The sequence below is a fragment of the Miniopterus schreibersii genome (genome assembly GCF_964146895.1).
Source record: "Miniopterus schreibersii genome assembly, chromosome: 6".
Lineage (NCBI taxonomy): Eukaryota > Metazoa > Chordata > Mammalia > Chiroptera > Miniopteridae > Miniopterus > Miniopterus schreibersii.
The window spans coordinates 25,039,378-25,056,537 of NC_138107.1; the positions used below are offsets into that span (position 1 = coordinate 25,039,378).

General features: G+C 35.5%; 1 protein-coding gene across 6 annotated transcripts in view; it reads right to left on the reverse strand.

The window, feature by feature from the left end:
- KHDRBS2 (KH RNA binding domain containing, signal transduction associated 2) overlaps window positions 1–17,160 on the reverse strand; it is a 491,072-nt gene that overhangs the window by 43,635 nt on the left and 430,277 nt on the right. For 2 of the 6 annotated variants that reach the window (XR_013999024.1, XR_013999025.1), the window contains exon 9: window positions 1,912–2,084. Coding sequence is in view for 3 of the 6 variants with exons in the window: in XM_081140336.1 (XP_080996462.1) it covers window positions 1,987–2,084 (98 nt within the window). In the remaining 3 variants the exon portion in view is untranslated. Of the gene's footprint in view, window positions 1–976; window positions 2,085–11,061; window positions 11,206–17,160 lie in introns of those variants that run through there. The other 4 variants (XM_081140338.1, XM_081140336.1, XM_081140339.1 and 1 more) reach the window with 3 other exon arrangements.

Here is a 17,160-nt window from a genome sequence, read left to right on the forward strand (position 1 = left end):
TCTCAATAGCATTTTGTGAAAGGCAAATATTTACAATTTTAATTGATGACAGACACACTTCATAAAACTATTAGCATGCAACTCCAGCTGCAAAAACTGAACAGCAATATAGCCTAAACTGGTTAGCAGCAAAAAAGTAAACCAATCACATCGACAAAAGCCACCATAAACAAAAAAACTGTATTTAAAAGATTAACAGTTTTGGCATTCATCCCTACCATCAAGTCTTTCACTTTCTTTTTTTTTTTTTCCATCAAAATTTAGCTTACTTTTGATGTTAGCAAGAGTTGCATTACTATTATTATTAATTTTAGTTCTGTTTATTACCTTGAGGGTTATATATTGTAAAATAATTTTGGTGCCTCTAGTTAATGTTAATTAGTTGTTTTAATAACCTATAGACCTATTTGTTATGTTTTTGTAGGTTTACTTTTTTAACTATCAGGAACTTAATAACTGAGAATATTTAACATTACTGTTGCATAGGCAAAATTACAGAGTTACTATTAGTGTTACCTGTTTAACGTTTAGTCATCCTTTGAGTCCTGCGACATATTTCCTTAATAATCATCAGCCATCAAGTCTGATAGTCTCAAAAGAAATATCAGCCCTCTAAACTGCCTTCAAGGGCGGTGATATTTAGCACTGAAAATTACAAATAGAGTTTTTGAGGTTGAATAGCAACAACTGGCCAGTGACACTGATGATTTGTTTGTCAAAACAAATTGTTATAAACTACGCAAATGAAGTCCACGCACTCCTTTGAGTGAAAACAATAAAGTGAATCTACGCAATGCTTACATGTTGGATGGGATATTTAATGTGCGGGGAAACTCAAAGGTTGAAGAACTAGGCATTTAGACAGTGGTAAGTGGTAATCTTACCTCTTTATACTCCATTACTCTTTCTCACGAGAGACATGCTAATGCAAACAAGTCAATCAGAATTTGTGTTTAGCAAGATAAAGCTTAGAGGATAGTTTAAAATCCATTTATTATTCTAAATCCATTTTTTTCCATTAACATGTTATACATTAGTGTTTACTAACCATGATTCATGTAACAGTTTAGTTTGTTAACTTTTAAATTATTTAACAACCATAAGTTATTAATACATTTTTTTAAGTATTACACAAATATCTTAAAACAGGCTTGGGTTCATTTTTGTAATTTTTAAATAGAAAACATTTTAGGCATCTCTTGAAGAAGAAATAAAGCAGACATTTAAAGCTAGAAAACAAGTAATTCCAAATTTAGTTTTTACAAAAGTTTTCAGCTTTATTGACAAATTATGGCAAACATATTTGACAAATTGTGGTTTCCTATTTAGAGAAGCTTACACATGGAACTTTATGTGTGTTTTTTTTCTTTTTTAACAAATACAGGTTAAAACACTGAACAAATTCAGTTAGCTACATACATACAGTAGCTGCTTGTTTTCAACCCCATTAAAACAGCATTTAAAATTAAATTTACAAACTTAATATCGAACGTCTTCATCTAACTAACATATTAAAAGACAGGTTAAAACATCTTATCTACAACTTTATTATCAGCTAGTTCAAAAATCATATTACAGTCTTTTAGCAACCCTAAACAAAGTTTTTGCTAGTTGATTGAGACTCAAAATCTGTCAACAGATTCATGCTCTTTCTTTAAAAAAAATAAAAAAGGAAGAAAGAAAAAAAGAAAAAAGAAAAAAAAAAGTTTACACACAACAATGAAAAACAACCAAGAGAATATCAACCTGCTAAATGGTTTCTAGACAATGCTCGCCAATGTCCCTTTTAGTCTGTTTTGTAAAATAATACTAGTGTCAATGTCACGCCAACAGTGTAGGGGAAATACAAGAAATATATGGGAGTAATCATGAGAAGTTATCCCTAGAATAGGAAAAAAAAAGGACTATTACTTGTCTTGTTGCTGTTATGTGGAGACCAGAGGCTATGAATTGTCTTTGAGGTGAGGTCACAGGTGAGGAGGACCTTCAATATCTACCATAGGGGTGCTCCCTGTATCCCCCTCTGGCTGACCTTGGCGGGGGGGCCTTCAGGCTGGAGCGGGCTGTGGTCCATTCTTCTGGTGCTATGAACAAGAGAAAGACAATAACATTCCCATGGCTTCACAGTTATCAAAAATCGTCACTTAAGACACAATAGTCAACCTGAAACAAGAGAATAAGAGATCTCAACACCGATAGTGTAACCTTACTACATGTTCCACATGGTGAAATAATCCAAAAATAAAACTATATGTTTTGAAATCCAGCCACTTGGAATTAAACTTGCAGGGCAATTTTCAACAGGAGAAAGTTGAAGTTTTTGGGTAACTCCACATTTATTGTATTAAGTTTCTATGCCACAAAATAGAAAGAAGAGTATTTCAGGGTAAACCACTTCATATTGAATACTTTATATAGACCCTAAAAGAAATCGGACATAGAGACCCAGTGGTTCTGAGGCCTTGGTTAATTTGAGAATCATCTGGGAATTTTACAATGAAACAAAACCAAACCAAAAATGACTGATCCTTGTTCTCTGTATCCCCAACCAAATGACTAGAAAACTCTACAGGGTGGGACCTAGGGTTGGGAATTTTTCATCTGCTTCCTTACATGATTCTTATGGAGTCCTCAGTTGTGCAAAAGTGTCCTAGACAAAGTTTGTCAGACACAAGCAGGGTATGGAGAAAAGTAACAAAATCAGTAAAGAAAAAAAATCTCTTATTCATTTTTCAAAATAAAGAAGTTAGAAAATAAAGAGGTGTTAATACTTTAGGAAAACTCCTCATTTACCTGTTAATCAGACTTTCCGCAACCTCAGTGTTTTGGAACCTAGCCGACACACAAAAAGCAAGCAACCAAGCTTTTGAGTATTGTGGAAATAGCGTTTGTGAAGTTTATGCCCCCAGAAGAGAAATACAGCCCTCCTTCAAAGGTTCAAGGACTTAATATTGGGTTTGTGGTGAATTATGTGATTCCAGAAACTAGGTTATCTGGGTATCTCAAACAGAATTCAGTTCTTGAGTAGAAAGCAGACTTCATGCATGGGGCCATGGTGGGAGGAAGCATGGACATAAGAAAAGGTGTTACTTGACACAGACGCGTGACTTTGACAGCTGATATAAAATAGGGTGGTATTGGCAATATCACTATAGACTGAGGCCAACTGAGGGAGGGTAGCCCCAGATAGCTCAAGTACCCCTGAGAATATCTCTAGCAAAAGCAATAAGAGCCCGGCCGGGTGTGGCTCAGTGGTTGAGGGTCGGCCTAGGATCCAGGCAATGGGGGTTCGATCCCCAGTCAGGGCACATGCCCGGGCTGCGGGCTCGATCAATGACTCTCTCATCATTGATGTTTCTCTCTCTCTCTCCCTCCCCTTTCCTCTCTCTGAAATCAATAAAGATATATTTAAAAAAAAAAAGGCAATAAGAAAAATGTAACTTGCATCCACTATACTGTAGGGCGAGGGCTAATGATCTACAATATAGAAAAATGACCAAAAGTTTATCAGTGTAGAATTAAATAGCATTTAAATAGGCAAACACTGGGTTACTGAGGATATCCTTCGCCAGGAAATCTTTATTATAAATGATATCTAATGATAAGTGAAACATTATGTCTTTCACTATTTAGGGTTCAGGCTTATGTTTATTCCCCTATGTAACAGGGAGTAAAATAGAAGTGAGAACCCAAGTAAATATGAGAAACGCTGCCCTTCCTCAGAATACAGACCACCTAGATCAGGCCAACTATGGCCTGGGAGCCACATCGGGCCAGCTGCCTAGTTTTATAAATGAAGGAACACAGACGTGCTTATTTACTAACATTGTCTATTGCTGCCTTCGCTCTACAAAGGCAGAGTTGAGCAAATGTGACACAGACCATACCGCCTGCAAAGCCTAAATTAGTTACACTCTGAGCTTTTACAGAAAAGGCTTACAGACGCTACTCTATATCCTATTGTCTTTTCTGGTTGGAGGTTGGAGGTGTTGGACTTCCAGATATGATCTCATGAGGAAGGAATGTACTCCCGAGCTTGCAGAATTTCTTGACATAGATATTTCAAAGAAGGATTTTATGTATGTACTTGATTGGAATTAAATAAAACTGTCTTTGATGTACTAGAATGTAAAATGAATTTTTGCTTACAAGTTTGAAAATGACTTCTTAGCTCTATGTAATATAAATTTTATACTTTGTCTGTGAATAATCAAGAATACGTCAATGTCTTTGCCCTCCAGTGGTAAAATCTGTCCCACTTTATTATCGTTTTTAAAAAAGGGAATGTGATGTACCACTTTTTGCTTCATTTGTTCTACAGCATTAGAGATCCCGGGGTTGCAGTCTACAGGGTTTATGAGCAGAGGTAATATAGGTTTCAAGTTTTCCCAAGGTATGGAAGTTCTGGATTCTTTCTCAGATGTGCTATGTTCCTGACAGTTTCTGCAAAACAGTGAAACAGCCTTGAGCAGAGTGACAGCAATACTGGCCACATCTTCCCCCAGATCTGTCAGAACTTTTAACTGGTATAATCTTGGGGACTTGCTGTAGAACACGTGTTTATAATGAACTCATTGACTTGGCTTTACTTGACTTTATCTAAAGCTCTGGACAGATAATTGATGGACTAAAACCTTACATTTCTTAACTGTTGGCCAACATTAAAATGGGAAGTGTCACTGTTCACTGCTATATCTCAAGTGCCTGGAAAAAATGCAGTGCCTGATGGGGGTTGAGTGCAATGAAGGTCACATGAATGAATAACTTTCAGAAGAGTTTCCAATGGCAATTGTGAGAACAGTAATAACTGAGCTGAAGAAATTCAGCATTAATTTTAAAAGCTCTATAACTAGAAATCTTAGATAGGAGTTGAAGTCAGACTTATTCAAGAGGGTTAATTAGCTATGTACCAAAAGTATTCACTACTGGATTCAATGAAAAAATCATAGTGGAATCCCATTACAAAAAGGTGTAAAAACATTATGTTTCATTGCACAAAAATGTGTTCTTCTATAGTTCTCTGTTTGTATGCAAATTAATACTATGCTCTTTCCTTCTCGAAAAGCCTAGGAAAATACTATAAGTCTACTGTAATTGTAACCAGAAAGTCAGCCAAAATGAATTTCTACCCAGACAAAGTGAGTTGTAGATTTTTTCAGACTTCTTACCGTTAGTAGAAGATATCAAGGATTTATTTCACTTAATGCAGATCTTGGGTCCACTGCTTATGTGTTTTCAATAATAGTGAATCGAAATCAGGAAAATATGATTGCTATTTGTGCCAAATTTCCTTGGTCTATATTTTTTCTAATATCGTGGTGTTTATATACAGTATAGCCACACATATCATCATATGATAATACAAGCTGGGTGGTCTCAGTGAATTTGTGGTTTTTGATACACACTGAATGCTTTCCTTTTGTCATCATTCAGTGTGTCATTGAACCTTATATGGTGAGCCAGCCCCCTCACTGCTCACCAGAAGCTCTTGAATTTCTTCACTGTACAGTACAGGGTTGGGCAAAAGTAGGTTTACATTTGTTCATATAGAAAATAAAAAAATAATTAATAAAAATGATAAAAGAATTCTGTGTTCTCATGTACTTACAACTGTAAACTTCCTTTTGTCCCATCCTGTAAGTATCAGAGATAGAAGTGATTCTTAGAAATCTAAGGGGATTTTAACTTGAGTCCACTATGGAACCTTGCACATGAAAAATCCAAACACAGGAAGAGACAAACTATTATAAGGTCCTCATAGTGTGAATTCTCTAAAATTTGAAATTATAAAGGCCCAGGAATGCACTTAGAATCTGTTTGTCTTCTTGGGATTCTCCTGTTCAGCAGGCAAAGCGGATTTAAAGTATTTTAGGGCTTCATGCAAATTTTGGAGTCCTGGCAAATTGTATCTATTCCCATGAGGGAGTCTAGGATGTCATTTAAAAAATTGTTGCAGACAATGAAATTTAGACATAATCTTTCTTTGTTCTCCTGAAAAATGATAAAGGAAGTAAGTTGTTCTCAATATCAGGATCATGGTCATATGAGAAGCACTAGCTAGACTATGCATGCAAATCGAGCAAATAAATAAGTGGTTACTTAGAGAAGGTGAAAAATAACTGTCTGCCAAGTTGCAATTACTGGAACGGTTTACAGAATTGTGGATCTGGAAATAGCAAATGAGGATATGAGAAACAGAGCTTAAGTGCCTTGATCCAATTCCCACCATTTCTAGACTTCCTAATTCAGGCTTTAATGTACCATTTGTATATGAAATAAGGAGGAGGGGGGGCAAATAAAGTATTCATAAAATAAGTTTTTGCTTTCTTTAGTCTTTACTAAAGATCTCCTATAGGCCAGTCATTGTACTTAGCCCTGAACATGAGGATAGTTTAAGGAGCCTTAAGGAGATCACAGCAAGAAACCAACTTGAAATTTCATAGATTACAAAACAATTATACTTGATATTTGAAGAAAATGCTGGGAAAGCCTAGAGAAGGGAGCTACTAACTTCTATCATTCAATTGAACTTGGACTCTAGCATTTATTCATCTCAAAGAAGTAATTTTCTAGCAAATATGTAGCATAACTAGGAATCCAGATGCTGTTTAACCTATTTAAGAGAAATTCTTTTTAAAAAAATATGTTTTTATTGCTTTAGAGAGAGAGAAACATCAGTTGAGTGCCTCCTGCAGCCCCCTACTAGGGATCCAGCCCACAAGCCAGGCATGGGCCCTGACGTGGAATCAAATCGGCCACCCTTTGGTGCATGGGACAACACTCAGGCAACTGAGCCACACCCACCAGGGCTAGAACTCACTTTCTTAAAGACTTTCCTGTATTAATTATTTTGTATAATTTGACCTCCTTTCTTAAACTGAATTATAAGGTCTCTGAGAGAAGAGACCTTGTAAAGTAGCAGACATGTAGTAGGAACACCATAAATATTTGTAAGGTACATATAGATTAAATAAATGATATTACTAACTAAAACAGAATTTAAAACTCAATTATTCAAAATAAGTAAACAGGACTCTTATTTCAGAAAAACATTGTTAGCAATTAAGTTATAGTGTTGCATATATTTGAAATATATCAATATTTCTTTTAAAAATTATGCCGCCTCTGGTTTTATAACTCACACTGATTTTTTTTACCCAGTTGAGTCAAGTTCTACAGAATGCTACAGCATGCTTCTCCATTACATGCTAATAAGCCTCTTTGAGGAACATTTTACTTTGATACAGAGGTGAAAATTACCCAGGTAACTCTTCTTGTGCATTAAATGTTACTCTAGTGACTTAAAAAGCTTCTGCCCTCAGGTACTCAGCTATCAGCAGAATCGGGCTTATTAAGAGGTATGCAATTCTTAAAGTGCTCTCATTTCTGCCTTGGGACCAGGTACTTTGGGAAGCATTCAGGGTGGAAAAGAAAAGTCTGGATGGTTTTTAAAGTTGCAAAACTGTGTTCTCTGATTGCTCCAGAGATACTAGAAATGCTGAGGTTTGGGGGGGATGGGGTGAAGTATAGGAAACCAATTTAGGAAAAGTTAGCATTATTTAAGTACCTGGAAAGTAAACTTTTAATGTTTATGTTTCTGAAAGTAGGTTTAAAATGCCACCTTCTGAGTAAATTAACTGTGAAGACCAGTTAAGAAAGGATGTAGGAATAATGGAGATTACTGAGGGCATAGCTCTTACGTTCACACTTTGGTAGACCTACATAGCTAGTTGTTTATATTTCTGAGATCTGAAAAAGAATCTAAAAGGTTTCTTTTAAACACGCTGCAACAAAAGAAGACAGCTCATGCTATTTATTTTTTGGTGCACTATCAAGCAATATGCAAAAACCACAAGTAAAGTAGGAAACCTAAATTATATTATTACTGGCTGCAAGTGTTTTGGTTTGTCAGTCCTTAAAGAGCATTACAACAAGGCTGATAAAAATCACATGGGCTCTCAGCCATTGAGACCAGCTGGTTTGTCTCAATTAAGTTTCTGATCTTTCTGAGGAATATCATTCTATGTAAAAGCATCTTTCAAATATATACTTACATGTTGTTTTATGGCTATTTATTCTCAAAGAAAATATGTACGATATTTTATAATAACATTCATTTTCTTTATATAACTTTAAAATATCTATCCTATTAAAAAATGAAGATATTACTATCACACCTTCTAAGGGTGAAGCACAGTGCTAGGCCTTTTACATAAATTATTAGCAAATACTCAAATTTTAAGATGAGGAAACTATAGCTCAGAATTTTTATCTGAAATTGTCTCATCATGTTTCCACCATCCCTTCCATCTAAAAGAATCCCTGTCACTTCTTTTCCCTTTTCTAAAAAATAGGACTTAATTTTCTTTCACTCCCCTTGGATTGTATACTAATTGGTGACTCCAACAACAAACAATTAATTAGCTAAATGAGTGATATAGTGACTTTAATGTTGTTAACAAGAATGTGGACTGCATGAACTGAATTTGTTAAGGTACAAATGTAGGTGTTCATTCACCCAAAGTGGACGGTACGGTTATCTGCTCTGCTCTGAGCATTAAAAAATATAAATGGCTCAACCATTTCATCCACACAACTTGTTTGGTCACTATTTGTAATTGTTGAGTTTAAGATGCAGATGGTAAAAGGAAAAAATACTGAGAAGAAATATATGGCCAGCATCTGTTTTCACAGATGAACATAGTGAATTACATTCCAAGAAGAGTTAACTTTAGTTCACTATCAGTTAATGCTCTCAGGAAATTCAGTCAGTTTATGGGAAGCATTTACAGCTTTTATTGCTGCTCCAAAATTTTAATTAGAAATTTCCTGTTGGAAAAAACTAACACTTGGGATAATTCACTTAGAGAATAATAAAAGCTGGACCTTTGTAAACACGATTCTCAACTCTAGACTTGAGACAGGCCAGTAAGCCAGGAGAAGTGGACCAGGGAAACTGAGACAAAGAGCTGAACAAACTGCAGAGCAATTTACAGCAGATACAGAAGGTCACCTCCCTAGAAATAACATCTAGGCCTCAGTTATATTTCAGCTCCAGACCCAGAAAAGCAGCAAAACCAGGTAGGTGACACCAGGACAAGCTGTGATGACTGACAGCCCCCTGTCCTGACACTGCCCAATTGGCGGAGACCACAGCCCTGGAAAAGCACACTTAGAAAACTGATGAATTTTCTGCAGAAACCCTCCCTGAGACCTCCCCTAAGATTCCTGCCTGCCAGAAAGAGAGAAAGCCTCAAGACAAAGGACCCAGTGCATGCTCTCCCTCTGGGGAGCTGCCCCCGCCAGTTCCCTTTTCCCTCTTCTTCCCCCACTTTTCCCCAAAGGCTGGCATCTCCTAAACTCTAAGGGCCCCCGCGAGACCTGCAACCAGGACAGCAATGGGCAGAGGCAGCTCGTCGCAGGCTAGTCCCCTGAACCTGACCCCAAAGCCCCCTTTTTACTGACTTCCCAGAAAGCTAGGCAGCCCAGCCTGGGCTCTCCTGCTGCTGCTTCTGTGCTAAGCCCCTTCTTGTTCCGCTCTCCTCAGCTGTAACAAATGTTCCCTCATAGTCACCTGGGCTCCTGTTGTAACATTGTTCCCGCACAAAGTCAGAACCCACTCGCTAACTGGCCCCAACAGGCCCACCAAGGGCCAGGTCCCCGTTCTGGTAACATTATGGTACACATGGCAGACACCTGGTAATTACTTAGTGAATAAATTAATTATATTTAAATATCTTACATTTTTATTTTGTACCCATAAAAGAAGTCACAGTCTTTCCTCAGAAGGATCCTTCACTCTGAATGGGCATCCCAAGAGCCTTGCCCCCGGGCTTCATTTGAACTCCGGGTTCTGCCTCTTTTTGAAAGACCTCCTATGCAAGTCTCTTAACATAAATACTGATGACACATTTTAATTGTCACAAAACATTCTGAGCTCTGCCGTGCATATCTTACTGCCTGTGAGACATCTCTCCAGGTGTCTCAAAGTCAACTTTTTCCAAAACTAAATTGACCTTTTTCTCCATACAACCTAAAACTCTTTCCAAGTTTCTCCTTTGGCAAATGATGCAAGCCATTAATTACCGTATTTGCCCAGAAAGCTAGCTACCTAGTTACCTTTCGTGTCTTTTCATGATTTTATCCATGCCATATATATATATATATATATATGGCATGGATATATATATACACACACACACACACAATTGACATTATATATGTTATAGTTATAATATATAATATAAAATAAAATATATATTTACATTTAAAATTAGAAAATAGAAATATATATTATACAACATAATATATAAAATTATATATAATATAAAATACATAATATATAATGTTAGTATCTATTAATATTATATATTATAATTAATATGATATATGTTTTATGTACATCCCCTACTGTGTATATGTGTGTGTGTGTGTGTGTGTGTGTGTGTGTGTGTGTATGTATACATACTCTTTACTCTTCTCCACTTTCTAGCCAGAGGTACTTTATCAAGTACAATTGATTGGTCTATTCAATTACTCTTATAGCACATTCAAGTTCAAACCCAAATTCCTTAGCAAGAAATACCGTGCTAGGCCTAACTTCATATGACCCGTGACTTTATTCTAGACAATTGGAATTGATGACTATGATGACCACTTAAAATACAGATATTCTATGGTATTTATTGAAAAAAATTGGGTCTGGAAATACAAGGAGTGTTGTTGGTAAAGATTTTAAAATATGTTTCTCGAAAGGAAAGTCATCTTATTTTTGCAAAGAAATAGACTCAGAGCCAATTAGGAGAAGGAACCAGGAGAACAAACCCACTTAAGGTTTTAAGTGCAAAAGAGCCAAAATTTAGATACACATTAAATTTTGGCAAATGAACGATTTCGCTTTACTTAATGTATTTTAAAAAATATATATTTTCCTTAACAATCTATAAATGTTTATAGATTAGCTTTTTTGATGGATTATTTTTATTCATTTTAAGAAAGATGATGATGACGACTGGTAGGAGTCTTGCAAACCAGAGATGGGCTGGGTCTTTGGGGTTTTTGAAGAAGACTCTCATCTTGCTGCTGGGGAGTTTGTCCTAAATACAAAAATTTCCTTCAAAAGCAGCCAGATCCATTTAATCTTTGAAGAAGCTTTTAGGTGAAATCTCTAAGTGGCTTTTGAAAGTAGATGTTCCATTAGGCCACCTGAACCATGAAACAAATAAATAGCAACTAAATTCAAAGTCCAAACTACACAAACAACAAATATAAATGTTTAAAATGTAGTACATATTGAAAATATGAATGAGTAAATTCAGGAAGACAGTTGATAAATATATGAAATAATCCATAATGAGAAAAATTATAGAAATTTTTGAGGGTAAAATTCTGAAGTACACCTGTGGATTAATTGGTGCTTGATATTTCTCTATTAACTTTAATTTGGTTCAATGTAATGTGGGTCTGTGGCTAGGGCTGAATTTTATAACTCAGGAATTAAACCCAGTTTCTTTTTTCAGTTTTGGTATGGAAATCTTAGGGCTATTTTTCTTAACTTTTCTCCATTTCTCTATTTACCCTTGTTTAATACCATTAAGCTTACTTCATGTATATATCTAATTTCCAACTCACAGTGTGGTCTCACAATTTTCTCTTTGGTGTTAAGCTTAGATTGCTTGAATTACTGCTGTCTCTGATTATGAACTCCAGGTGGGTAAAAAAATTGCCCAATGAACTTCAGGCTGCACCAAGAATGGCATTCTAACTAGTTTAGCTTTAAGTGGGTGATTTTTATAAGCGTCTAAGTTCTCAAGTGAGGCTACTATGATTTGAAATATTAAGAATTACTGTAAATCAAATACGTTGTGATTAGTGTAAGACCCCTTCCCCTTGGTGATGGTGTTTTTAAATTGTTTACTTGGTTTTAGTCATTACCCTACACATTTTACAGTTGCTCACATTTAATAATAACCTGACCCTATTTGTACCATTTCTTTTCTAACTAACATCTATTAATGACTGACAAATAACACATGTAATTAAAATTTAAACTTATATTTTATTCTTGGCTCTTCTGTATAATATCTGATAGCTGTCAAATGCTATGGACTAGTGGTTCTCAAAGTTTTAAAAAAGTCTGTATCTATTTTCTTACTTTGGAATTACAATTTCATCTAAGTAAAAACGAGATAAAGACTCCAGCTAGAGAAAGGGTTTCCAAAATGGAAGGTACAGGAAAAAAAAAAGAATAATAATTGGACATAATATAGGAGCTTGTCTGACTTGAATTTTTTAAAAAAATGACTTTATTATTGCCAAATAAAATCCCGAATCGATGAAAAGCCTGCAGAATTCAGCCATTGACTGTTTGAAATGTACCTAAGGACTGTATCAGAAATAATGGAAGGAAGACTATGAATGGTGATATAAAATAGTAATTCCCTTCTCAAAGAATTCCAATAATGTCTTAAATTCAGCAGAGAAGGCAGGCTTGGTGACACAGCTCCACAGATGAAGAGACAGAATTGTAGTTATTTGATTGTCTTACTCCCCTCAAATCCCTCATTTCTATATTTGAGAATAGAAATGAGCCCAGTGTATTATCAGACCAACAGTAACTTAGGGAGTTAGAAAAAATCAGACTTTATGCTCAGCAAAACGTTAAACTGGCTGTTTGACCAGCTTTAACTACCTCCCTGGGACTTTGCCCAAACCTCTGTCTGCTTTCCCAGGTTGGTGCTCTCATCTCACCGCCTGTGTCACAAAAGATGTGGCAAGGTTTTGTCCCTAGTTACTGTGAGGCTTCTAAGCCCTGGAATCTCTTGGACCCATGGCGCATCCCTCTGACCACACCTGATAGCTGATACTGATGAGATGACTGGATGGGGTCTGGTCATGCTGCCAGAAAGACCAACCGTGAGATCAGGGGTGGGCTTTGACCATGTGATATCTGCCCAACCTGGGGAGGGGAGGAGGCTGGAGAGTGAGATGATTCAATCAATCATGCCTATATAGTGAAACCATAAAAAAATTCTGAGCCCTGAGGTTAAAATGGGTTTCCTTAGTTCCCAATACTTTTGAGTGCTGTTACACATCAGGGTGCCAGAGGATAATGCAGGGCTGGAGATTTGGAAAGCTTCACTTTGGGGACTCTTCCAGATCTTGCCTTTCCTGTCTCTTCCTTCGACTGGTTCTGCTTTCTATTCTTTTGCTATAATGAAACTGTGATTTAAAATATAGCACTTTACTTAGTGATGTGAGTTGTTCTGGCAAATTAGCAAACCTGACGTGGTAGTAGGAACCTCGAGATATGTAGTCCGCTGATTAGAAGTAAGGTGGCCTGGGGTCTCCCAGACTGTGACTGGTTGTGATGTGAGGGCAGTTTTGTGCAGAATTGTACCCTTACCTTATGAACCACCCCCCTCACCCAGCCTCTTTTGTTTGCTCGCCCCAGCCTTTCCAGCAGCCTGAATCTTCGCTCTTTGCCCATGGCTGGATCTGTTTCTACAGAACTTCCAAATGCCAGAAGCCTCCTGTGCTATCTGTCCATTGCTCCTGCACTCCACCGAGCATGAGGGGCATTCTCCTGAGACCTTTCTCCAGAGACTGACCTATCTAGTCTAGGTATTATTTTTGTTTTTGTTTTTCCTGACACATCTTTTTACCAACTGAGCTAAAGTTTTGACAAGGTACCAGGTATGGTTAAATCATTTGTTCAATACAAAAAGACACTGAATATATATAAATCATCAATAATTATAATTACATTTTCAACTGGCATAGTATTATCAGTTCCTATTGAGTCATTTAATAAATTATGACATATTTGATAAATGAAGTGTATTACATTTATTTCAAACAATGTATCTTTTTAAAAGTCCATGCCCTCTTTCAATAAACACAAAATCTCCTCAAACTCTGGAAATTATGTAAAGACTTCCTAAGGTGGCTTATCTCCAGGATATATACTTTCATAGCTGGTATATTACCATGTGGGCAAGAAAATGTTTTCATAGCTTTATATTTTGTATTCTGTACTTCATGTTTTACAAATAGTTCTTTTTTCAACATTCTGAATATAAATCTGTCACATATTGAGTATGCTTTTGTACATTTGTTCACCCCAAGATTCTGACAATAGATCACTCAACTCTCCCTTCCCCTTCAGTTAAAATGATTGCACCATTAACTCAGCAGGAAAAAAGTGATAAAAAGAAATTTCCTTATGGCTAGTTTTATTGTCTCAACATGAGAGTTGTTAGATGCATGTGAACTATAATTCTTTTTGGACTCTATCTGTTGGGTAAATTTTAGACAAAGTCGGGTCTGAGATTTAACTGTTCAACACATAATTGTTCAAAAAGGGATTAAGTTCTGTTCCCATTAGCTAAATGTATAGTTATTTTAAATGTGAATTTAAAATGCCAGGTTCTATAACACAATGTTTACTTACAAAATACTGAATTTTCTAAAAGTGGCCTGCATATAACTTAAGTGTTACCTCCAAGAATGCAAATGCCTGGCAGTTTTGACCATTCATATATTAAGTTCATCATGGTCCCATGCATGTATCTAAAACTTATTCTCAACCTTAGCTTACAGTAGAACAACCCAGGAATCTTTTAACTAATACTCAGTTATCATCCTCAAAAATTATGATATAGCTGATCTGGGGTGGTAAATCACCACTGGTATTATTTTCAATACTTATCAGGTGATTCTTAAATGTGTACTTAAGGTAAAAAATTTCTGATCTAAAATATTGAAAAGTAGGTTCCAGATTTGCCTAAAATTGTTGAATGTAGGGGTGAATAATTCAAAACATACTTGAAACTGTAAATACAGTTAACAAAATTAACAATGCAAACAATGAAGTAGTGGTGCATTGCTCTCTTTGATTGTTTAGGTAACAACATAATCTGCATTTATTATCAAGACAAGTTGGATTGGATATCAACCTCATGGTAACTTCTGAAATAGTAAGAAACAGAAAATTGAAAATTTTAAGTTAATTTTACAACTGAATTTTGAAATACAATATCACTAATCTTTCAGTTAAAAATTAAATTAAAAAATCCATGTTAAAATTACATTGAATAAATCACAGTACTGTTCTCAATAGCTTATCATGCAACTTCAATCTTTATAAATCCTAAGAAAAATAAATTGTTTGTATACATTAGTTTTAAAAATGACTGATAAATTCTTGTCCATATTAAGAAAACTCGCCTTCATTTGTAAAAGCAACTTCCTCAAATTTGTATTTCTATTACTATTGAAAATAGATAATCTTTGTTCCAGAATCACATGGCTGGCATGAGGGCCAGTTAGCTTCATTTTCCTCTGCTGTTTTACAGATTAGTCAGTGTAGGGATTATTTTCATACCAGAAGAATAATCATTCCAGTTTCTCAACACAAAATTAATACATTCGTGTTCTGCAATCGACATGAAGTGAGGCACTCAAATGCCCTAGAATACGACACGAAAGTTCCTTTTGCTTTCATTGATTCCAAGACAGTGTATTAATATTATCCTCCTTGGTTCCACACAGCTGTCATCTAAAATGCCACTAAAGAGTGGATGCATAATTAGTTCTTCAGTTCATACATTAAATACATTTTAATAAACAGTTCTTTTCTCTGAGAAGAGACTATCACTTGCTGTCCATTCTTAGCTGTCAGTCTTGACGAGAATTTAGAGGGTGTTTCTTACATGAAGTATTGCTTAACCAAGCTGATCTATTTACTGTATTTAAAATGCTCTCTTACTGAATTATGACCTAATTAGACTTATCCAAAACAACTGTAATGACTTATAAATTAGGAAACATCTTAAAAATGCAGAAAGTGATTTGAAATTCTTATAAGTCCAGTATTCAGGTTCCAAAAATAAACTCAAGTTATCAGAAATTTAATACTTAAGTGTTAATAAAATGATAATTACTGAACATTAATTAAATATTTACTAAATATTAACACATCAAATATTAAATAATATAATAATTATTTTGTACTTTAATCTTAGATATTTATTTAAATATTTAAAAATTTATATTTACATTGCTATTAGAAAAATAGTTTATTATTTAATCTTAAATTTCTGCAAATATCTTGGATAATTTAATTGCTATGAAGCCCAAAAGGATACTTGATTTTCTTGTAAATCAACATATTTGTTCCTTCAATATGAATTGAAGGAATGAATGTGTAATTAGCTCTTCAGTTCATACATTAAATACATTTTAATAAACAAATACAATTTCATCTGGTGATGCAAACAACACAATGCATTGAAAATTCAGAGTGAAGTGTCACACTGATTGGATTTTTACTTCTAGTGGCTAATTTAAGACCGTTTCTGAATGAATCCTGAATGAGAGATGCAGTCCGTGAGTGTTTTGCAGGCAGTACACAGTGACCTCGGGGACTGCTGCTTCCTCCCTTCCTCCTACCTCTGCTCGCCCCACAGTCCTTCCCGTCAACCTGAGCAGGAGAGGAGGGGTCTGCGGCCACTGACCATGAGCCTCCCCACATATTGTCTGAGTCCAGGGTGTTGCCAGGAAACTGAGAATTGGGACTATTGATTTTATAAAAATACAGACATTCCATTTAATATCTGTGCCCATATACAGCCAAAATGTAAGAGAGAAATTACTAATTCAGAATGGAAGTGAACAAGTGGAGATGTGAGATGTACATTTTGGAATAAATATTGTTGATTAAAAGATTGTGCACATTTCATTAAAGATAAACTATAAAAGGGATACTAGTTCATATGTAAGGTATGGAAAATTAACTAAAAAACATCAATCTATATATGACATAAGAGGATCCTCAAATCACTGTTCCATATGCATATTTAATTTTTTTCCTCTGCCTATTTGGATGTCATAGGATGAGCAACCCATCAGTGAGAACCCCGTACTTGAATCTCCCTCTACATAATACTTAGTACCAAAAGCTGAGTGTAAGAAATGTGTATTAATATAATTAGGCATCAAGGTTATGATGCTGAGGTCTTGCTTTTATTGTCATTTGACCTGCCCCTTTTTCTATTGTCTGTGTAGGATATGAGAGTAAGGGAATTATCCAAATTTAAACCTCATGACCATATAGATCAACATGCAAGTATTTTCTTTATTTCCTGCTTACACAAGGAA